At 62.8% G+C, this 21,060-nt stretch overlaps 3 protein-coding genes across 6 annotated transcripts; 2 read left to right on the top strand and 1 right to left on the bottom strand.

Moving 5' to 3' along the window:
• The first annotated feature begins 119 nt into the window (after positions 1–119).
• Positions 120–11,287, top strand: ABCF3 (ATP binding cassette subfamily F member 3). 2 transcript variants are annotated; one of them, XM_056358892.1, is made up of 21 exons: positions 120–285; positions 512–659; positions 729–808; positions 1,131–1,183; positions 2,962–3,059; positions 3,176–3,298; positions 3,527–3,793; positions 3,999–4,079; positions 4,623–4,682; positions 5,028–5,084; positions 5,293–5,315; positions 5,953–6,008; positions 6,152–6,352; positions 6,529–6,605; positions 6,846–6,890; positions 7,228–7,360; positions 7,995–8,083; positions 8,271–8,362; positions 8,961–9,093; positions 9,475–9,562; positions 10,412–11,287. In XM_056358892.1, the coding sequence occupies exons 1-21, from the start codon at positions 213–215 to the stop codon at positions 10,568–10,570; spliced, it is 2,136 nt and encodes a 711-aa protein (XP_056214867.1). In that variant the 5' UTR covers positions 120–212; the 3' UTR covers positions 10,571–11,287. The 2 variants fall into 2 exon arrangements, with proteins under 2 accessions (XP_056214867.1, XP_056214866.1); XM_056358891.1 differs by having other exon boundaries at positions 1,128–1,183.
• A 534-nt stretch (positions 11,288–11,821) lies between these two features.
• On the top strand, positions 11,822–17,388 carry LOC130158242 (PHD finger protein 13-like). Of its 2 annotated transcripts, none has more exons than XM_056358835.1 (5): positions 11,822–12,021; positions 14,028–14,120; positions 14,302–14,914; positions 15,230–15,265; positions 15,375–17,388. In XM_056358835.1, the coding sequence occupies exons 1-5, from the start codon at positions 11,896–11,898 to the stop codon at positions 15,599–15,601; spliced, it is 1,095 nt and encodes a 364-aa protein (XP_056214810.1). In that variant the 5' UTR covers positions 11,822–11,895; the 3' UTR covers positions 15,602–17,388. The 2 variants fall into 2 exon arrangements, with proteins under 2 accessions (XP_056214810.1, XP_056214809.1); XM_056358834.1 differs by having other exon boundaries at positions 15,227–15,265.
• Positions 17,389–17,560: 172 nt separating this feature from the next.
• On the bottom strand, positions 17,561–19,964 carry LOC130158243 (uncharacterized). Of its 2 annotated transcripts, none has more exons than XM_056358837.1 (2): positions 19,856–19,964; positions 17,561–19,430 (listed from the first exon to the last, which is right to left on the bottom strand). In XM_056358837.1, the coding sequence occupies exon 2, from the start codon at positions 19,175–19,177 to the stop codon at positions 18,278–18,280; it is 900 nt and encodes a 299-aa protein (XP_056214812.1). In that variant the 5' UTR covers positions 19,178–19,430; positions 19,856–19,964; the 3' UTR covers positions 17,561–18,277. The 2 variants fall into 2 exon arrangements, with proteins under 2 accessions (XP_056214812.1, XP_056214813.1); XM_056358838.1 differs by having other exon boundaries at positions 17,561–19,427; positions 19,856–19,878.
• Positions 19,965–21,060: the final 1,096 nt, after the last annotated feature.

Genomic DNA, 21,060 nt, shown 5'->3' with positions numbered 1-21,060 from the left:
GGGCGGCGGCTGCACGTGGCGGCCCGCGGCGCACGCGCGCCCCGCCCCGCCCCAGACTCCACTTCCCAGCGGCCTCCGCGCGCATGGCGGCCGCCCGCCTCCTTCCCGGCAGCCCCCGCCCGCGCGCCGTCCCTTCCGCCTCTGCCGCGGTGCCGGGGCTCCGTGCGGCGGCACCGGGCCGCGCCGCGGCCGGGCCCCGCTCCGGCTGCGCCATGGCGTCCTGCGCCGACATCCTCCGCAGCGAGTTCCCCGACCTGGACGGCGAGGTCTTTGCCTACGTGACGGGTGAGCGGTGCCCGCCCGCCCCGCCGCTCGGCCTCCCGCCCCGCCGCGTGTCGCGACACCTCCCCCCTGTCGCGACAGGCGGCCGCGCCCGAGTCGCGACAGGCGGCCGGGGAGGGGCGGGGGAGGGCGAGCGGGCGGGTGCCACCTGTCGGCCGCGTCGCGACACGCGGCCGTCCGTCGCGACAGCGCGCGCGCGGGAGGGGTGTGCAGCGCCGTGTGCCCGCAGGGATCCTGCACGGCGGCGGGGCGGACTTCGAGTCGGTGGACGAGCTGGTGGAGGCGGTGGGGGAGCTGCTGCGGGAGGTGTCGCAGGACGCCAAGGACGACGGGGCCATCCGGGAGATCTGCCAGCGCCTCTTCAACACGCTGCAGCTGTAAGGGCCACCCCGCCCGCCCCCGCGGCCGCCCCCGCGCCCCCTCACCCGCCGCCTCCTCTCTCGCAGGGACGAGGGCCGGGCCCAGCGCTGCAGCCAGGTGCTGCTCGACGCCCCCATCCAGCTCTCCCAGATCACGGACGGATACGGTGAGTGCTGCCCGCCGGGGACCCCCGCGCCAGCTGCCCCCTGGCTCGGGACATGGCCGCCCCACCCTGGGGAGCGGCTCCCCTGTCCCCTCGCCTCGGGCTCCCTCGCGCAGGTGCACCCCGCTTTCTCCTCACGCAGCGTCCAGCGGTGCCCGGCTGCCTGAAGCATGGGCTGGGGTGGAGGGAGAGGAGCCACCCGTTGGTCCCCTCGTCCTGCTGGGAGAGGGGACGTCAAGCCCGGTCACGGGCAGCCCCTAAGGCAGCGCTTGGTGGGCCCCCCCCGGAGCACGTGCTCACCAGCCCCACCGTCTTGTTGCAGCAGATGCCAGCGTGGACCTGCTGCCAGGGCTGCTGCTGAAGAGAGGCCAGACCTCGGTAAGTGGGGCCCGGGGACCCGCTGGGAGCCACTAACACTTCAGGGCACCCGCAGGCACCCTGCCTTGCTCCTGTCACCCGGCCCTCAGAGAGCGGCCGGGGCAGGCAGCTGTCCTGGTTGGGGACACAGCTGCAGGGGGTACTGCTCCTCCTTGTCAGGTTTGGGAAAGTCTTGACCTTGGTCTGATAAAGAGCCTAAACAGGAGTTAATGGCTTATTAATTTGACAAGATCTATTTTACTCTAGTTCCTTAATGAGCTTCAAAGCGTGGTCGATGCAGCGGTGGCACTTAGAGTTCTCTGACTTTCATGAGGACCTTTGGCTCCTACAGCAAGGCCTTAAATTGAGAAAACAGGATGTACCAGGATGGCATCTTGCCGTATTCAGTGAGAGATAAAATCCTGGCTAGTGGTTGGGTGTCGGGGTGTTACAGGTGAGGAGTTAGCAGGGAGCAGCTCTTTTCCAGAGAGCTGCAGCGGGGAGGTTGTAAGCCCAGCTTTAGAAATGGCTGTGGGTTGTCACGGTTTGAGACGGAAGAGCAGGAGCAGAGAAATTTGGAATCAGTTACGCTCCATGACCTGGAGGAAATCAGAACATCTTTACCGATGAAACGCGTAGCCACTCAGGAGCGACCTGGCTTGCCCGCTGCATCGGACGTGCCAAAGTTTTGTGTGTGGGTGAGGAGTGGTTGTGCGTTTGTAAAGCAAGGACGGCAGTAGCTGTACAGGGTGGGCAGTGTCTCTGCCAGGCTGGTCTCGCATAGAGCTCTTCCTTCCTGGGGTGACGTGTTGAGGACAAGAACCCGTTGCTTGGAGGCTGAGACCTAATGTGATCCCCGCGTGTCTGAATGGGAGTCTTAAGTGAAAGCTGGCAGCTGTTGCTGGTTTTGGCACTGGAGTTGTTGCTGCTGGGTTCACTCTCTGGCTCTTGTGTCCACAACTCAAAAAAAGGTCTTGAGAAAAATTGGAGACGATTCAGAGAAGGCCTTGGGAGGCCTCTCAAGTTTTGCAGGACACATCTTACTGTGAGATTCAGGGGGCTCTGTATAGTTCACAGAGTGACTCGGTCTGTCTGTAGGTACGGGATCACAACTCCAGTAACAAAACGCTCTTCAGTCTAGCGGGCAGGTCTGTAACATGCTCCAGTGGCTGCAGAGTTGCCTAGAAATATCTAGGAGTGTTCTTGGTCAGCCACAAATATTTGACTTGACGTAGGCATACGCCGGAGCGGGCTGAGAGCCTGGCCAGGAGCAGAGGCCAGGTTAAAACACTTGGCTCCTTCTTGCCTTTGGGTTTAATTAAATGCCTTTTGCCTCTGTCGTGATTGATCCACTGCGTAAGCTGAGTTTGTTCCAAACTGGCTAAAGTTTAACGTGTCGGGAAGGGAAACACCTCATGGTCCAGGTGAGGGTGGTTGCAGGGTGTAGCGGAGGAGGCACTGGGACAGCAGGTTGCGGCTGTTGAAGTGACTTGGTTGACCCAGGTCTCTGGAACTACAGAAACTGGCCATACGTTGGGGTCAGCCAAACCGTTTGCCTCGCTGAGGCAGGAGTGTTGTGTATGAGCAGTTGATTTAGGACTTCATTCCTGAAGTGACTTCCCGGCCTCATTAGCTTCTGCAAAGTGCACTTGAATCTGTCCCAGTTCCCCTGTCCTACCTCCTTCCCTCCCTTCCAGGCGTGAAGAATTGGTTAATCTCTTTTCTCTCTGTAGTTGGGCTTTGGGGCTTTTGCTGAAGATGCTCTCTCTCTTCTTCAACCTCTCTGTTTTGTGCCCCAGATGGTGAATGCCAAGAAACTGGAGAAGGCGGAAGCCAGGCTGAAAGCCAAGCAAGATAAGAGGATGGAGCGAGATTCCCTGAAGTCATCTGGCCCTCTGTGAGTATGGAGAGTGCCTTGAACATCCCCATCCCCTTCATCTGAGCATGTCTGGGATCTGGCTGCACTGGAGCCTTCCTGTTGAGCCCCTTCCTTGGTCTTCTGCCTGCCCGTAGGGTCCTTGAGGAGGCATCTGCCAGCCAAGCTGCCAGCAAGAAGGAGACTCGCATGGAGTCATCAGGCAAGAACAAGTCATATGATGTGCGCATCGAGAACTTCGATGTGTCCTTCGGTGAGCGGTGAGTGTGCAGGTGGGGAGGTGGGACAGATCCTGGCGGGGGTTTCAGACCATGGGAGACTGAGACTGGATTTTGGAGAGTGGTTGAGAAATCACAGGGGGTATGGGAAAGATCAGAAAGCAGGATGGGCACCTCACCCTGTTGGCTTTGGGCAGGAGCAGTTTGTGATGGTTACCTGGCTCTCCGTGGGGCAGTCTGACCAGGTACCTGCCTCTTCTCTTGCTTTAGTGTCCTACTGGCGGGAGCAGACCTGAACCTGGCGTTTGGACGGCGCTACGGGCTGGTGGGCAGGAACGGGCTGGGGAAGACCACGCTGCTGAAGATGATCGCCAGCCGGAGCCTGCGCATCCCCTCACACATCAGCATCCTCCATGTGGAGCAGGAGGTGGCAGGGGATGAGACGCCGGCGCTGCAGAGTGTGCTGGAGTGTGACACCACTCGTGAGAGCCTGCTGCAGGAGGAGAGGGACCTGACGGCTAAGATTAATGCCGGCAGGTGAGATCTTGCCACTGGGTCTCCAGCCCTTCTGTGGCCTGTTGACCACAAGGTCTCGTTTTGAGGTCTCTCCTGCAAACGAAGGGTTCCAGCAGGGCTGGGCTGCATCTTGCCCACCTTAGTCCTGCCTGGGGAGATCAGCCTCCCCCAGCACTCAAACACTGACCCTGGTCAATCCCACACACTCCTCTTTGTCCTGCCCCAGGGGAGAAGGGACAGCAGGTGCCAGGCTGTCGGAGATCTACGCGAAGCTGGAGGAGATTGAGGCAGACAAGGCCCCAGCGAGGTGAGACAGCCCTGTGGGCTCCACTGGCTGTTGGCGTGGCCAGGGCTGGGCAGTGGTTTGGGGCCTGGGGTGCGGAAGGGTGATGCTGTGGCCCAGGGATCCAGCATGTGGAGCCAGGGGGATCTCCCAACTGCTCTTCTTGTCTCTTCTGTCACGTCTCTGCTGGGTTAGGACTACTGAGCTTCCCACTGAAGCTTTTTTGCCCCAAATGGCATGCTTTGTTGCTGCTGCTCCTCTCAAACCTCCCCAGGTTCCTGGTGTCTCGGGAACATTTCTGGGATGTTGGTGGTAATGACTCTTTTCATGGCCAAAGAGCTGAAAACCTCTTGCAAATCTCTTGGGACTTCATGTGGTTGCTGTGCCCTGCTGGGCTGCATTTCCCAGCCAAATGCTGCTTTTGGGTGTGCAGGGACGTTTTCCTGCACCAGAAGGACTTTAAGCCATGCAGCAGAGTCCCCTTGATGGCTCTGGGTCCGAGACGTCGGACTGTGCTCTGCAGTTGGATGCTGTAAATGGATCCCAGTTCTCTCCCCTTTTCCCCAGGGCATCCGTCATTCTCGCTGGGCTGGGCTTTAATGCAAAGATGCAACAACAGACAACCAAGTAAGTCTCCAGCTCCGGGCAACAAGACAGAAGAAATGGGTCTGGGGAGATGTTCCTAGTGAGACCCCCAGACACTGTTGTGACTGTTAGGGAGGGGGGCCCTGTGGGAGAGAAGGGTCTATTCCTGCACATCTTGTGTGGTCTCCTGCCATGAGGGTGCCAAGCCACCTGCCTGGTGGACCTCGGATCTTGTGCTGTACCTGGGATGTCTGCAGGGACAAGCTGTCTCTGGGTGACAGCAGAGCCAAAAGAGCTGCAGGGGAGCAGGGAGCCTGGCAGGCAGGCAAACACAGAGTTGTTCTGTGTTAAACGGTAACCCCTCTCTGCAACCTCTTCTCTCCTCAGAGAGTTTTCTGGAGGCTGGAGAATGAGATTGGCCTTAGCCAGAGCCCTGTTTGCCAGGTTGGTGTCCAGCCCTTCATGCTGTGGGGTGAACTCTCCTTGCTGTCTGTGCTGTGAGGGGCAGGGGTGCTGCCTGGGAGTCCTCTTGACTCGGGCTCTCGGGGTGGGAGCGTTGGAGCCATCACAGCTCTGCGCGTGTGTGTGGTGAAATGCGCTCTGCTCTGCCACGGTGCTCTTTTTTCTGATACCCACGTCTTGCCTTTCCTAGGCCAGATCTCCTTCTGCTGGATGGTAAGTCGATACTGTGAGTCCCCTCCGACACCGCTGCTGGGCCTGCCTGTGCCCTTGGTGGGGTTGGGAATGCGCCACGGCCTTTAGCTGCCTGCTCAAAATAGCCCTGTGTGACAGGGCTGGGCTGGCAGGGCTGTCGGTGCTCCCTGGCACAGCGGGCAGAGCTGGCGGTGGTGCGGGGACGTCGGTGTGGGCAGCTGCTTTAGCTGCGCTCAGCAGAGCTCTGCTCTGTGCCCCAGCCTGGTGACCTGCATGTCATCCTGCCCCAAGCAGTCCCCTTTCCCTCGCCTGACGCTGTTATGTGCCCTGGCTGCCAGCTCACACTGGGTCACCGCAGGGGGTGACTGTGGGGCGAGGAGGTCCCTGTCTCTGGTGGGGGGTCTGGGCGAGACTCTGCTGCTGGGCGTTGGGGTCTGGGTACTGGTATGGGGTGGGGGGAGCGTCCCTGCGTGAGCCTCATCCCCCGTGCCCACATCCGTCACAGCCTGCCCACGTGAGTCCCCTGAGCTGGGGGGGCAAGGTGCCCACACAGGGTCTCTTCCTCCACACTGCTGATTGCTAGATTTTGCTGCGTAAAAAAGTGTAACCCAGCCATCCTCGTCCCTCCTGACCTTGGTGCCTCTTCCCCTTCCCTCAGAGCCAACGAACATGCTGGACGTGAGGGCTATTTTGTGGCTGGAGACCTACTTGCAGGTAGGCGGTGGTGGAGGCCCTGAGGCTGGGCGAGCGAGGGATGGAGTCCTCCAGGCTGGCATCTTTGCCTTGCTGGGTGGTGGGACCAGGCCCTGCACTCTGGCTTGATGGTGCTCAGGCCTCCCTCTCACTGTCTTCTCCAGACCTGGCAGTCGACCATCCTCGTGGTGTCCCACGACAGGAACTTCCTGAACGCGGTGGCCACGGACATCATCCACCTGCACTCGCAGCGGCTGGACACGTACCGCGGGGACTTTGAGAACTTCATGAAGATCAAGGAGGAGCGGCTGAAGAACCAGCAGCGAGAGTATGAAGCCCAGCAGCAGTACCGTGAGCACATCCAGGTACTGGGAGAAGCCAGTAGTGCGGGCTGGGGCACTCATCTCCCAGCCTTGTCTCCCTTTCTCTGTGCTTCTAGACCTGTGGATATGGCTGTATTGTTGCAGGAGCCTTGGCAGCAGAGCTGGGTGGCTGAGGCTGCAGGGGACCTAGGGCTCTCTAAGGCTTTTCTCTCTTGTAGGTTTTCATTGACCGCTTTCGCTACAATGCCAACCGGGCGTCCCAAGTGCAGAGCAAGCTCAAGCTATTGGAGAAGCTGTGAGTGCCTGTCCTGCCTCTGTCTGGAGGTGGGGAAGGGGCAGTGCTCATGGGAAGAAACGGAGGTTCCCAGGGTGCCTGGAAGATACAGGAGTGGCTTGGGCTTTGGGTGCTCTGTCTCTGGTCCAAAGGCTTTGGCTACAGTGAGGTGTCACAGAGCTGAAGGCGCTATCTCGGCTTGTGGCGTGGGAACAGACCCCCAGTGCAAGGCACCTGGTTATGTGTCTCCTCTTTTTGCAGGCCAGAGCTGAAACCTGTGGACAAGGAGTCTGAGGTGATCATGAAGTAAGTGTCCCCTGAGCCCTTGCTTGGAGGGCACCTGGCTCTGTTTCTGACATGAGCTCCTCTTGGGTCCTGTCCTGGTTGGGACAGCCACCCTTCCTGCAGGCCAGCCTTACTCTGACAGGGAGCCCAGCCAGGCCCCCATGTTCAGGCTGGGTTCCATTCTGGGGCCAAGGCTGCAGATCCATGTCCCCTTCTTGTGACTATCCCTCCCAGAGGCCCTGCTTGGTAGGGAGCCCCCCCGCCTTGTCACCTGGAGGGTTGCAGGGGTTGTCCCGGGGGGCTGGGAGCAGTATCTCTGAAGTTCCTGGCCATCTCTCACCTCTTCCTGCCTTCCCAGGTTCCCTGATGGCTTTGAGAAGTTCTCCCCCCCAATCCTGCAGCTAGACGAAGTAGACTTCTATTATGACCCAAGTCACTACATCTTTCGTTCCCTCTCCGTCTCTGCTGACCTGGAGTCCCGCATCTGTGTGGTATGTGGGATTGCAGAGTAAGGGTGGCTATGCGGGATCTTGGGGGGTCACTGCTCAAAGCAGGGGCAGCTTTGATGTGTAGGTCAGGTTGCTCAGTTAATTCTGGAGATCTCCAGGGAGGACTGTTTCTCCCATTCCTCTGGGTCCCATTGCAGCCTTTGATCGTCTTCATTTTGAGGAACGTTTTTCCCAATACCAGTTAGAATTTGTGACTTGTGTCTGTTGCCCTTCATCCTTTCACCAAGCGCCTTTGAGAAGAGACTGGGTCCATCTTCTCTGTAACTCCCTGTTTGCAGACGACAGTGGCATGTAGCAGGGGCTCCTGCCGTGCTTGGATGGGGCAGCAGAGAGATGCTATGTGCTTGTAAATGAGGCTGGGAGCAGGTAATCCTTAGGCTTGAGGGCTGGGAAGGCAACATCTTCTGGCAGTGCTGCCTGTGCTTCTTGTCAGTGAAAGAAACGCAGCTTCCAGATAGCCGGAGTCACTGGTTGGACTCTCATCCCGCCCCACTCCGTTGCGTGATCATCCAAGAGAGCTGAAATTCCCTGATCACTGCCCCCTGCCTGCCCCCCTCCCCCCCCCGGGTTTCATCCCCAGGTTTCATGTTCTCCAATGCTGCTGTTGCTTCTCTAGGTTGGGGAGAACGGAGCTGGCAAGTCGACCATGCTAAAGATCTTAATGGGGGAGCTGGCACCAGTCAGAGGGATCAGGCATGCTCACAGGTACCTGGTAGGAAGGGCTGGGGGGCTGGGAGGAGTGATGCAGCTGGAAGGCTTCTGGGCTGTGCTTTGGAGTGATGGGATGGGTCCTGCACACCCACGCACGTGCCCCCCTTCTTGTAGCTGCAGCTGTGAGTGCTGTGGTTGCAGGGTTTGGTACCAGCTCCCAGTCACTCTTCTCATTCCGCAGAAACCTAAAGATCGGTTATTTCAGCCAGCACCATGTGGATCAACTGGACTTGAATATCAGTGCTGTAGAGTTATTGGCAAGAAAGTTCCCAGGTGGGTTCTGGAGATCCCAGGGGGTCTGGTCCATTGAGGATGGCTTGGCTGCTTTGCCATGCGTGGAGCAGCGTGGATTTGTCCATGGCCCTGGGTAGAAGGTTCTGTCACATCAGTGTTTAAGGGACCCTGCCTGCTCTGGGTAACTCCCCACGCCCAGCCAAGGTCAGGACACCAGCCCTGAGAAGCAGGGGTAGCTGGCAGCCTGCAGACCTCAGGCTGGTGCTCCACCGTGGCCAGGTTTTGGGGCAGGTGACCGGCTTTCCTGCTGGGCACCGAACGAGCACTAGCTCCCCCTTTCCCAGCTGCCAAAACCTCTGGCTCCCTTCTCCGCTGTTTGACGTCACGTGGTGACTGGGAATTGGGGGCAGCATCACTTGGAGCCAGTCACCAGCCTTACAGCTCCTGTCCTGATTGTGTCAGGTTTTCCCCACAAACCCCCTGCTTGGGAGGGAATTGCCTGGAAGTGGCTGCTGAATTCCTCCCCCGCCATGCTGGCCTGGCACAGGCTGCCCAGCCGCGGTGCCCGCCGAGCTCAGGGTGCTGAGGGCCCCGTGTCACACCGGGTGTGCCATAGCTGTGTTACACGCTCCTGCAGGGAAGACGGAGGAGGAGTACCGGCATCAGCTGGGGAGCTACGGCGTCTCGGGAGAGCTGGCCGTGCGTCCCGTGGCCAGCCTGTCTGGAGGCCAGAAGAGTCGCGTGGCCTTTGCCCAGATGACTATGTCCTGGTAATTTTCTCCTAGATGCTGTTAATTTCTGCATGGCTTCATGCCTGGTGTCTGCTTCACCGGGAGGAAGGCAGGCATCCAGGGATGGCCTGCTGCCCTATGGAAGCCTCGTACTTCGGGACTTAGATGGGGAGGGAGGTTGTCACCCTGGGGGGACTCTGTGGAAGGGGGCAGGTGGCTTTCTCCTACTGCTTTGGGCTCACGGGGGTAAGAGGTATCCCTGGGGCTGGGCAGTGCTGACCTTGGGGCCAGGCGTATGCCGATGGCTGTGGCACTGAGTGGCGGCTGTTGCAGCTGGGTGGAGGTCGCTGCAGCACGACAGGCTGCGGACCCAGCCCAGGACTGCTGTGAGTGCACACTCAGAGCCGTCTTCTCTTCCAGTCCAAATTTCTACATCCTGGATGAACCAACCAATCACCTGGACATGGAGACCATCGAGGCACTGGCAAAGGCCCTGAATAAGTTCCGGGTAAGGCTCCCTTGACAAGATCTCTAGTTTTTCTAACTCTTCCTGCATCCTCCAGCTCAAGTTACTTGGCATCTCAGCCAGAGGTGGGTGGTCAAATACCAGTGGTGGCTTCGAGTCCAGGACAGAATTTGGGAAGTCGGTCACATTTCTCCCTTAGCTGTCCGTCCTGGTAGTTTGTTTCACTTGCTGGCTTTGTCTAGGGGTGGCTGAGACACAACAGCAGACCAGGGAGCACCTTGTCCCACATTCTTGACCACTCACCTATGCCCTGTGACTTCTCACGTGCTGCATGCAGCACTCAGCCCTGCCTTGGGGTCGCTCAAATCTTCCTCAGGGAGCGTTTTATGGCTGATCTCCAAAGACTCGGCCTCCAGATACTGCTGCCATCAACCTAGTTCTTGCTGTTTTATAGTTGCTCACGTTGGGGCAGTTTTCCTGTGGGGAAAAAAAAAAAACCTTGACTCAGGTTGCTTGGGACCTTGCCCGGCTACCTTTTGACTGTTCTACACTCCACCTGGAATCTCCATCCTTAGAGTTGTCAGAGATCTGGAGAGCCAGGAACGAACCCTACACTTGTCTTCCAAGAGGGGAGGATACATACCTTACTGGTGCACGTGCCTCCTTGGTACATGATGTGTCTGACCCCCCGGAGCAAGGAAAGGCTGCGATTAGGTCCCTGCCAGTGAAATAGCATCCGGTTTTCCCTGGAGCAGATGGAAACCTGAAGCCCTGGGCACAGGCTGGATGGGGGCGCAGGATCTCTGTGCCACCAGTGCCAGGCCCTGGGTTGTGCTGCACTAAGTTCCCTTTTTCCGCCCCCCCCCCCCCCCCCCCCCGGTGTGTTGGCAGGGCGGTGTGATCCTGGTGTCCCACGATGAGCGCTTCATCCGCCTGGTGTGCCAGGAGCTGTGGGTGTGTGAGAATGCCACCGTGACCCGCATCGAGGGTGGCTTTGACCAGTACAGAGACATCCTGAAGGAGCAGTTCCGGAAGGAGGGATTCCTATAAGGGAGGCGGGAGCCGGACTGTGCCGGGGGCTGGAGCGCAAAGCTCGGCCGCCTCAGCATCCATCCCAACTGTGCCTGGCAGAGCGCCGAGGACGCCGCTGCCCGCATGGACAGTCAGCCATGCCATCCGATGCCACCTGAACTGCTCCCCCCTGCCGGGGCCGGCCGAGGGACAGCGGGGGGGCGGGCAGGAGCCGGTGCTGCGCGGGCCGGGGGTTCTGCTGGGCCGGGGGCTGCACCTGGCGCTGTGCTTAGGGGACGGCAGTGCCTGGAGCTGCTGCTCTGCCCCGAGGGAAGGAGGTGGTGTGTCCTGACCCCCCGGGTTAACTCCGTGCTCTGGAGGGCAGGAGAGGAGCTGTTCTCCATGTTTTGCTTCCCACTCTGCCTTTTTCTTTCTTTTTTTTTTTTATTTTTTGTGTTTTAACTGGCTGAACACTAGTCTGGCTCCATCACATGCCCCCGTCCTCCCTGCCGCCCTGGAGGGAAACGAGGCCTTTGCTGCTAAAAGTGACCCCCTGCCTCTTCCCCCCCCCCCCCCCCCAACCAGCCCCTGGAAGCTGGGGCTCCCGTGGCCGGTGCTCACCGGGGGCTGGTGGCCGTAGTGCCGAGGGAGTCCTGGGCTCGGCCCTGCTCCGCTGCTGCCGGTGCCTCCCGCCTGCATCCCCCCCCCCCGCCGGCCCTGCGCGGGGGTCGCCGTGTAAATAAACCCAGGACGCAGTGGGTGCGCAGCGCTCCTTTCCTTGGGGGGGGAGGGGGCATCTGCTGCCCTGAGCACAAGGGTGCTCGGAGCGCGGGGCAGTGCCTGGCTGGGAGCTCTTGCCAAATTAAATGGCTCCGCGGGGGCCGGGGTGGGGTGAGGGGGGCTAAGCCTGTGTCCCGGGGGGGGCACGGGCCGCCGGGGGGGGTGGCACGGAGCGGGGCCGGGTGTCGGCTCTGGCGGGCGCAGGATCCCGCTGTGGTTTGGGGGCTGCGGGAGGGGGGGGGCAGAGCGGAGGGGGGGGGGGGGGCAGCGGGGGGACCTGGGCAGCGGTGCGGGGCCAGCGGCCGGAGGTGCCGGCATGGCCAGTCCCGGTTGCCGGTGGCAGTCGGTGCTGCCGGCGGCCCCAGACCCGCGCCGGTAGGAGGCGGGCACCCCCGCCCCCCCCCCCCCCCCCCATCTCCCCCCATCCCATCTCCCCCCATCCCACCCCGGGGCGGCCAGCGCGAGGCCCCGCCCCCGCCTTCCCCGCCACCAGGTGGTCCCGCCCCTGCGGCCGGGGCGGCGCTCCAGCCTCGCTCCGACCGGCGGCGGGCGCCCACCGCACCGCACCGGGCAGGGCCGGCGGCATGAGCACCGGCGGGGAGGCGGCAGGTGAGGGGCGCGAGGCCCCCGGAGGAGCCGTCCCCCGCGGCGGGCCGCGCTCGGCGGGGAGCAGCCCCGTGCCCAGCCCCGGCTCCCCCGGGCCCGAGGAGGTGAGCGGGGCGGGTGGGGGTCCCCGCGGGGGGGCTGCTCGGTGAGCGGCTGTGTGCCTGCGGCGGGGGAGCTGCGTGTGGCTGTGTGTGTGCTGGGGGGGGGGCCGTGAGTGTGTGCTGGGGGGGGGGGCCGTGAGTGTGTGCTGGGGGGGGGGGGCCGTGAATGTGTGCTGGGGGGGGGGCTGTGAGTGTGTGCTGGGGGGGGGGAGCTGTGAGTGTGTGCTGGGGGGGGGGGAGCTGTGAGTGTGTGCTGGGGGGGGGGAGCTGTGAGTGTGTGCTGGGGGGGGGGGCTGTGAGTGTGTGCTGGGGGGGGGCTGTGAGTGTGTGCTGGGGGGGGGCTGTGAGTGTGTGCTGGGGGGGGGGCTGTGAGTGTGTGCTGGGGGGGGGCTGTGAGTGTGTGCTGGGGGGGGCTGTGAGTGTGTGCTGGGGGGGGCTGTGAGTGTGTGCTGGGGGGGGGGCTGTGAGTGTGTGCTGGGGGGGGGGCTGTGAGTGTGTGCTGGGGGGGGGCTGTGAGTGTGTGCTGGGGGGGGCTGTGAGTGTGTGCTGGGGGGGGCTGTGAGTGTGTGCTGGGGGGGGCTGTGAGTGTGTGCTGGGGGGGGGAGCTGTGAGTGTGTGCTGGGGGGGGGGGCCGTGAATGTGTGCTGGGGGGGGGGGGCGTGAGTGTGTGCTGGGGGGGGGGAGCTGTGAGTGTGTGCTGGGGGGGTGGGGGGGGGAGCGGGAGCCGTGAGTATGTGCTGGGGGGGGAATGGGGCGTGAGTGTGTGCCGGGGGGGGGGGGTGGGGAAGCCGTGAGTGTGTGCTGAAGGAGGGGGGGAGCGTGAGTGTGGGTGGGAAGGAGCCGTGAGTGTGTGCTGAGGGGGGGGGGCCGTGAGTGTGTGCTGAGCGGGGAGGGGGGGGGTGTGAGTGTATGCCGGGGGGGGGCCGTGCCTGAGGGAGGGCTGGAGGGGCTCTGCGTGTGCCGGGGGGGGGGCGCGGGGCGCTCCGTCGGTGTGCCCGCGGGGTGGGGCTGCGCGCGGAGCCCTCGGGGGGGGCTGCGGGCAGGGGGGGGGCTGTATGAGGAGCTCCCGGGGGGGCTGTGGGCACGGCGGGGGGGGCTGTACGCGGAGCCCCCGCGGGCGGCGGCGGGGCCGGGCTGTACCGCGCCGTGCTGCCCCGGGGGGCTGCGTGCCGAGGCGGGCCCGGGGGGCCGGAGTGCGCGTGTGTGTGTGAGCGGGGGGGGGGGGGGGGGGGGTCCCGAGCCGGGGCGGGTGGTTCTCGTGCGGGGGGTGTCCGTGTGCGGGGGTGGGGTCGCCCCCCCCGGCGGCCGGTTGGGGCAGGACCGGGAGCGCGGCGCCATCTTGGGAGCCATCAGGTGCCCGGCGCGGGGACGGGCGGCGGCCGGGGGGGGCCGCCCCCTGCCCTGCCCTCCCCTCCCGCCCGGCCGCGGGGGACCGATGCGGCCCGGCGCCGGGGCTTCTCCTCCGCCCCCGGGACTGGCGGGGCGGGGGGGGGTCCCGCTTCCGCGGCCCCAGCCCGGGGGACGCCGGCGCGGGGCTGGCGGGGCCCGCGGGCTCCCGGCGGTGCCACACGCGGGGCCGTGGGTCCCCGGCGCTCCGGCCGCGGGACCTCGTGCCGGGCTGTGCCGGCTGCCCCGGGAGCGGCCGGGTAAGCCCAGATCGCGGGGTGTCCCCCCGTCCCCCCGCCCTCTCCCGCTGGCCTTGAGTCAGTGGCTGTGGGCGGCCGGCCCGGAGCTCCCGAGGCTCTGACTCAGCCCTGCCGGGCACTGCTGCTCTCCGGGTGTCCCGTGTCCCGTCCCTGCAACCCGGGTTTCAAAGGGACGGGCTGCATCTCCCGATGCAGGCAGGTTATGGGAAGGATGGATGGATGGGTGTTCAGGTGACCTAAATATTATGTGCTTGTATAATTGCCTGGCGGTCCAGGGCTGCCTGCCGGGGTCGATTGTGATGCTCTGCTCGGCTCAGGTAGGTGTATCCAGGGGGGTTAATCGACACGCGGTGTTTGTTGTAGCCGTTGCAGAAACGACAGAGAACGGTGGAGGATTTCAACCAGTTCTGCACCTTCGTTTTGGCCTACGCAGGCTACATCCCCTACCCTGAAGAGGTAAGCGGGCTTGCAGGGTGTCCCGCTGCAAAAAGACTGGCTCCTCTGGGCTCCCTGCCCTGTGTGGAGCCAGCTCCTGATCCTTCTGGATAGTCGTTCTCCATCCCCTGCCCCTTTCTCCTTACCCTGAATGCCTGCGCTGTGGTCTCCTATGCTAGTCCTGCATCTTCCCCTCTTGCAGAATGAGCCCTGGCCCCACGGAGGCAGCATGAGTCCCCAGAACAGCACGGGGAGCACTCAGGACAGCGATAGCTGGGCCTCGTCCCACTCCTCTGACTGCCACGTCCTGACGGACGACGGCAGGAGCAGGAACACTGCAGCAAGGGGGGCTGTGGACAGCAGCCTGCTGGTGAGCTGCCCTGCCTTCCCCGCCAGCTTCTACGATGTCCGGCCCCAGCAAACCAGGCGGAAGAAACCACCAGCAAAGAAACTCATTTTGGAGCAGGAGGTGGAGAAGAGGGTGCCGCTGAGTGCCGGGAAGGGCTTTGGGGCAGAGCAGGATGGGGTGAAGGAGCTGGCTGCGCTGGAGGGACAGGTGCCTCCCATGAAAGAGCAGCTCTTGGAGCCTTCCCTCAACCTGGCTGGGGACCCCCAGCCCAACTCCCTCCTGGAGGAGCTGATGGAGGAGAAGGACTGGATGCACGGAGCGCAGGGGACCAAGAAGCCAGCAGGAGATGATCCTCAGCTAAAGGAGCATGACCCCTGCTCTGGCGGGAGGAAAAGCCCCAGTTCTTTTAGTACCTTGGACCAAAGCGAAGGGGAAGATGCGAGCAGAGGGAGCTCCCAGCTTAGTGGTGAGTGTCAGAGGGGGTGCAGAGGGCCCTGTTGTGCTGCAGCCAACGCTGAGTATCATCCCTCCCTCAGCTGGAGCCACCCGTGCTGGCTGCAGGGAGGGCTTGTTGATGGCCCGAGCCTTTCCCAGCAAGGGGACTACCTTCAGGACCTGGAGGGGCTGAAGAGCAGGGGGCAGGGAGCTGGCCTGCCCTTTGGCAGCTCTGTTCTACAGGGCAAGCAGTACAGACCTGAAACATGTCTGAAGTGAGGTGTAGGGCTGCCTTACTAATCTTTTTTTTTTTCTCTTCTTTTACCCCGTTTTGCAACATTAGCAGTTGAATTTGCAGCAGCTCCCAACACCAAAGCAGAAGGTGAGTGGGGGGCTGTCCCATTTAACACCAGCAGAACTGGCTAGTCTGGCCACAGCCGGACCCGTAGCTGGTAAGGTGGTTTCTGACTGGTGTCTCTCTCCCTGACCAGATGACGATGCCTGGGATCTGATCACCTGCTTCTGCCTGAAGCCCTTCGCAGGGAGGCCCATGATCGAATGTAATGAATGCGCTACCTGGATCCACCTCTCTTGTGCCAAGATCCGCAAATCCAACGTGCCTGAGGTTTTTATTTGCCAGCGATGCCGCGATGCCAAGCAGGAGATTCGCCGCTCAAACCGAGCTCGGACGGTGCCCCGCAAGCGCTTCTGTGACTGAAGCTCCTCCAGAGCGGGGAGGCGGGGGGGTCCCCTTTTTAAACTGAAGACTGTAGCCCGGTTTGGCTAGACAATCAATGCACAGTAATGGCAGGGGAGGGGCTGGGCCGCAGGGCTGGGCTGTCCCCCTTGCACTTCTGACTCCTGGAAGCTGCCACGCACATCCTGCCTGGGGATGGGCCGTGTTGGCCACGGAGCTCTTGTTACCCCAGAGGTTGGGGGGGGGGGGGGGGGCTGAGGGTGGTCCAGCCGCGCGCTAGGTCGCTCAGAAACATCTCTGTCCTCGCACGAAGCTGGCTCAGTGCCTTTCCCCCAGGGCAGCTGAGGAAAGCCTAGTCCAAGTAGTTTTTCTGTGGTGTGGTGGAAGCTTACACTTATCCCAAGATGTGACTCCCCTTCCTCCTTTTTCCTCACTATTTTTCCTTTCCTTGCCTTGGACCTTTGGGTGGGATGTGACAGCAGAGCCCTAGAGACTTAACTTCTCCTCCAGCAAGTAGGTGCAGCCCAGGCGAGCTCCTTCCATGGAGTGTGCCACTCTCCAGGGCCGGAGGGAAAGGGACCTTGGTCCTGCTGACACCTGAAGCAGACTGGGGCTCTGCATTTTGAGGGTGTTGGTGGAGCCATCTCTGGCTCATCAGCCTTGTAGGCTGCACAGGGGAGGCCCTTCCCCTGGCCCATGGTGCTGCTGGTTTTGTTTGCTGTGCCCATGGCCTCTCAGGGTGGTCCTGCTAGGTCAGAAGCAGCAAAAGCATCCTCTAGTAGATGATTACAAAGGCTGTTCTTGCTGAGCAGCCCTCCTTGCTTCATGTTCTCCAGTTGCACTGAGGTCTTCTGTGTGAAGCAGGGTGGGATTCCTGGTAGGAGATTGAAGTTACCTTCAGAGCTGGCCGTGGCAGGACTGGGAGCCATTTGGAAGGGGAGCAGGAGAGTGCTCTGGTTAGCTTTCCATGTTTTTCACTTCCAGTTTAAAACAACTGGAGCTTGTACCCTGTGGCCATCTCCTGCCTGCAGGGTTGTCTGGTGGAGCATCTGCTTCAACACCAGCTGGATGCTGAGACTTGAGCTTGGATGGAGCCAGGAGCTGGGAGGCCCTTGCTTCCCAGCACTCCCTCCATCAGAGAAGTTGGCTTTTTTTTTTTCCTGGACGTGTAGAGTAAAACCTAAGGACTTGTCAAGAGTGGGCCCTGAGCCCCTTCTGCTATGCAACTGCTGCTCCAGAGACATGGGATGTGCCCTCTCCAGGCCCCTGGTTAAGTTTGGCAGCAGAAGGCTTTTTCCCCTCCATGTCCCCTGTGTGTGTGTGTGTGTGCGCGCGCGCGTGAGTGACCTGGGGCCCCCGTGTGCACTAACCGTTGGATCCCACCTCCTCCTCACGGCCCCTCCAAAGAGCCTGGCCCACGTGCCTTCTGCACTTTCCCTGGGGGACACAGGCCCTGCTCCTGTCCTGGTGACACGTGGCTTGGCCCCTGTCACACCACTGCCCGCAGTGGGGAGTGGGACAGCACCCACTTAGCAGTCCCCATGACTATTTCTTAACTGGGTTCTTTCCTACTTGCACATCTGGTTACTGTGGGACCACAGCTGGGGGAGGGTGTGGGGCAGCCCCCTGTCACTCAGCAGCCCCCAGGCTTGTCCCTGTGCCTCTCCTCCTGTGGAAAGCCTGGGCCCCAAAAGTGCTTTATGTTTTTATAGTTACTTTGTATTGATATGTAAAATAGCGAATTCTGGTCCTTGCCCTGTGGAGTGTGGCTGGAGTCTTATGTATATAATAAAGTACTTTTGCCATAATGGTGGTGGCTTTGGCACAGCTTGGGGGGCCTCGGGTGTCATGTACCCCTGGGACCTGAGTGCTCCCCTTCCGCTGTGGCTGAGAGGAACTGGTACAGGGATCTCACTCAGCCATGCTACACCCCCACCCCAGAGTAAACACCAAACTGCACAAACAACAGGGAACAAAGAGGCCAGTACACTTCCTATTTAATAGCGCAACGAGCACCTCCTTGCCCTGCTGTGGCACATGGGGATGCTCCACAGGAAGGTCCTTTAGAGGTGCATGGGCTGGGGGCCAACCTCTTCCATGGGCACCATCTTCCCGAGGCTGCAGAGAACTCCGAGCATCATCCATTACTCCAAAGCAGCAGCAGGTCCAATCGCATGGGGGGGGGGCAGGGGGCATCCACGCGCCCTTGCTGCAGCTCTTAAGGCACATCACAATTTAGCTGAATAGCTGTGTTTTGCTTTGAGCTCTGACAAACCTTCCCTGGCTCTATCTCTGCTCCGGCATAGGGTTACGATTTAATCTTGGCAGCACTTGAGGTGTCAAAGGATCCAGTTTTCTCCACAAAGTAAGTGTTATTCCAACATAGAGGTATCACTGGCTTCCTGTGCAGATCTGGAGGTGTGCCAGCCTCTGCCAGGCAATATCAGGGGTCAAGCAGGGGATACGGTGGGGGAGACAGGACAAGGTGGCATAGGGAGCAGAGCGCTGGCCTGGCCAGGGCAGGAGGAGTCACTGACTGTAGGGACCCTTACCAAAGCAGGGTCCTGCTGGTACGTTTCGGTCCTGAGACAGTTGCATTGGGGCAGAGGCACTGAACCGTCCAAGAGCATCAGCAAAACTAGGTGTAATTTCTACATGAGGGGCCAAAGCTGGGTTTGTGCAGCGAGACAGCGGGGTTTACTCCTCCTTGGCCCAGACGGAACCAGCTGCCTTCTCCTCCAGGTGGGGAATCACTGCCTCGGTATAAAACTTCTCCAGCTTGGGCACTGTTTGCCCCCAGAACTTCGCGTCAAACTCCACGGGGACCACGGCTGTCTCCTTGGTGGTGTGCACCACAAAGTCGGCCTGCTGGAAGCCAGTGGCTGCCAGCTGGCACTGGACCTGGGTGAAGTAGGCATGATCCTTCTTCAGGGCATAGGAGTCCCCGTCCACCTCCAGGCAGAAGTCCTTGTCCTTGCAGGCCTCGCGCACCGTCCTGTTCCTGTGCTTGTAGGGACACTTCACCTCCAGCAGCCCCAGAGCCTTCCCCGTGGCTGCCTCCTTGATGATGCCATCGGGGCTGGCGGCGATCCACTTCTTCTCCCGGTGAATGAAGAGGCCGCAGTCCTCCACCCGCACCGGCTTGCCCTCCGCCTGCGACTTCAGCTGCTCGTAGGCCTGCACGGCCACCTTCTCGTTGCGGACCCCCCAGGACATGGCTGGCGTCTGCACGCTGGGGCTGGAGCTCACCACTGCTTTCAGGTAGGACTGGGGCACCTCAGCCGTCTTGCCATTGGCAAACTTGCTGTTGGCGATCCTGGGGGCCATGGAGGCGGGTGATGCGGTTCTCCCGCCACTCGTACCACTTGGGGTTGCTCCGCTGGCCCCGGGTCTCCTTCTCCACCCACGGGATGTCCTGGCTCTCCAGCGGGGGCAGGAACTGGTCCCAGGCCACGCTCGGGTCAGCCCCAGGCTGCTTCTTCTGTGGACGTGGGTCAGGTCCAGCTGGGCTAGCAGCTCCTTTGGCATCAGGTGTCTTCTTCTGGGTTGCAGAGCAACTCCCGGCAGGTGCTCCACGCTGGTCCCCAGCACCTCCATGGGCTCCGCGGGATGCTGCAGGTCGCGGCTGAGAGGAGCCTGGCTTTGTCCCCCATCCCCGGCCAGCAGCCCCAGCAGCGGGAGCACTCCTGCGTTGGCCTCCCACAGCCACAGCCTTGGCCCGGGCGGCCGAGGTGGAAGGTGGCGGCTCGGCAGGGGCGGTTTTGGGGGCGGCCGTGGCCGGCCGAGGGGAGGACGCGCCAGCAGGCTCCTTCCTGGGTCTCCCCATCGCTACGGGTCAGAGGGTCTCCTGCTGTGGGTACAGAACACAGCTGAAGGCATGTCCCCAAAGCCCCGGTCCCCTTCCTCCCACACACCCCCGGGGTACCAGCGTCCCCTGCCCGCGCGGCTGTCCCCACACACCACAGCGGCACGCCGGCTGGTTCAGCAGTGCCTGTGCCACCCGTGACACCAGCCCTGCGTGGGGCGGGGGCTGCCTGCGCCCCTGCCCCGGGGCGGCGCGGAGGACAGGGGGCTCTCCCCCGGTGCCCGTGGGTGCCGCGGCTGCGCGGGAACTGGGCGGGCTCCCCGCGGGGCACCGGGCACGCGTGGGGAGGCCGCCCAGCGCCTCCCCGGGGCACCCCACGCGTGCTCCGGGGCCGCGGCGGGGGACCCGCAGCTCCCCCGGCCACCGGCGGCCGCTCCCCGCCGCCGCCGCCCGGTGCCGCCCGCTCTCACCGATCCGCCGCCGCGCCGGAAGCGCGCCCCGCCCGCACCACGTGCCCGCGGCGGCCCGGGGCGGGGGTGCACCCGGGCCGGCCGAGCTGCCGCCGCTCCCCGCTAGAGGGAAGCAGCCGCTCGGCCATCCCGCCCGTCGGGGCCGGGCCGCCGCCGCCTCGCTCCCCCGCTGCCTTCCCACACCGCCCGGCCCCCGAGCAGCGTCCTGCTCTGGGCTGGGGACGGGCCCCTGCAGCCCCCCGCGCCCCGGGGGTCTTGCGGGTCGGTTCCCCTGCCGGTTCCCGTCCTCCGCTCCCTCTCCCGGCCCCGTCTCTCCCGCCTGACCCCTCAGCCGCCGCCCCCGGGCGGAGGCCCCGGCGCCCGGCGCTCCGTCCCCGCCTGCGGGCAGTGGCCGCGCCCGGCCCCCAGCACGAAGGGACGGGCTGACCTGGCCGGACCCGGCCGCGCTGCCAAGCCCCGCGGGAGGAGGGCAGCGGCGAGCGGCGGGCGCGGTAGCGCTCACCCGGTCGAGGGCTGGGCCGCCGCGCAGGGGGCGGGGGCCGCCGCCAGCAGCGCCGCCGGTTTCGGTTCCCGACACCCACGGAGTTTCGCTTCCAGCAGGAGCCGGCTGCCCCGGCGGGGGGGCTGGCCCGGGACCCCGCGGCTGCCCCACGGCTGCCAGCCCCCGCTGCTTTCGGCCGCAGGCAGAGGAGCCAGCCGGCACCGCGGCGTGTCCTGGCTCTGGCAGAGCCGGGCTTCCAGCCCCATCTCCCTGCACCAGCATCTTGGGAGAGTTTCGGTTCCACCTAGGCAGGAGGAACGCTTTCCCAGCCTCTCTCCCCAGGGGAGCCATCTCTGTCCCAGCCGATGTTTCCTTTACCTGCTGCCTTCTCCCTCTAGCCCCGCGGTAACCCCCGGCAACTGGGCAGGCCGATACTGCGCAGGGTAACCTAAGGTGCACCTCATTTTGACCTGGAACACCAGCATGCTCCACGGCTACGTATCCTCAGGATCTCTTCAGTTTGAGCTGATGAACAAGCAGCAGATAGCTGAACAGGACACCTCTGCCCCTCGTCCCGCAGGCAGAGCCTCTGCCTGTGCAGCCCCTCAGCTAGGTCTGAGGAGCCACAGCTGCTCCCAGCCCAACACTGGCTGGTATCTCCTTATGCTTCAGGTTGTTTCCTCCCATAGCACTAAATTTGTATGGCTTATCAATGCCTCAGGAC

Source organism: Falco biarmicus, chromosome 13 (genome assembly GCF_023638135.1).
Source record: "Falco biarmicus isolate bFalBia1 chromosome 13, bFalBia1.pri, whole genome shotgun sequence".
Lineage (NCBI taxonomy): Eukaryota > Metazoa > Chordata > Aves > Falconiformes > Falconidae > Falco > Falco biarmicus.
The sequence above is the reverse complement of the archived record's forward strand: the minus strand, read 5'-3'. Positions and strand labels throughout refer to the sequence as shown.

Bases quoted from the DNA above. Each gene is read 5' to 3' on its own strand.
- ABCF3 (XM_056358891.1), top strand. From the start codon at position 213: ATGGCGTCCTGCGCCGACATCCTCCGCAGCGAGTTCCCCGACCTGGAC. The intron at 660-728 runs GTAAGGGCCACC...CCTCTCTCGCAG, and splicing joins CTCTTCAACACGCTGCAGCT to GGACGAGGGCCGGGCCCAGC. The intron at 3,299-3,526 runs GTGAGTGTGCAG...CTCTTGCTTTAG, and splicing joins GATGTGTCCTTCGGTGAGCG to TGTCCTACTGGCGGGAGCAG.
- LOC130158242 (XM_056358834.1), top strand. From the start codon at position 11,896: ATGAGCACCGGCGGGGAGGCGGCAGGTGAGGGGCGCGAGGCCCCCGGA. The intron at 12,022-14,027 runs GTGAGCGGGGCG...TGTTTGTTGTAG, and splicing joins GCTCCCCCGGGCCCGAGGAG to CCGTTGCAGAAACGACAGAG. The intron at 14,121-14,301 runs GTAAGCGGGCTT...CCCCTCTTGCAG, and splicing joins ACATCCCCTACCCTGAAGAG to AATGAGCCCTGGCCCCACGG.
- LOC130158243 (XM_056358837.1), bottom strand. From the start codon at position 19,177: ATGGAGGTGCTGGGGACCAGCGTGGAGCACCTGCCGGGAGTTGCTCTG.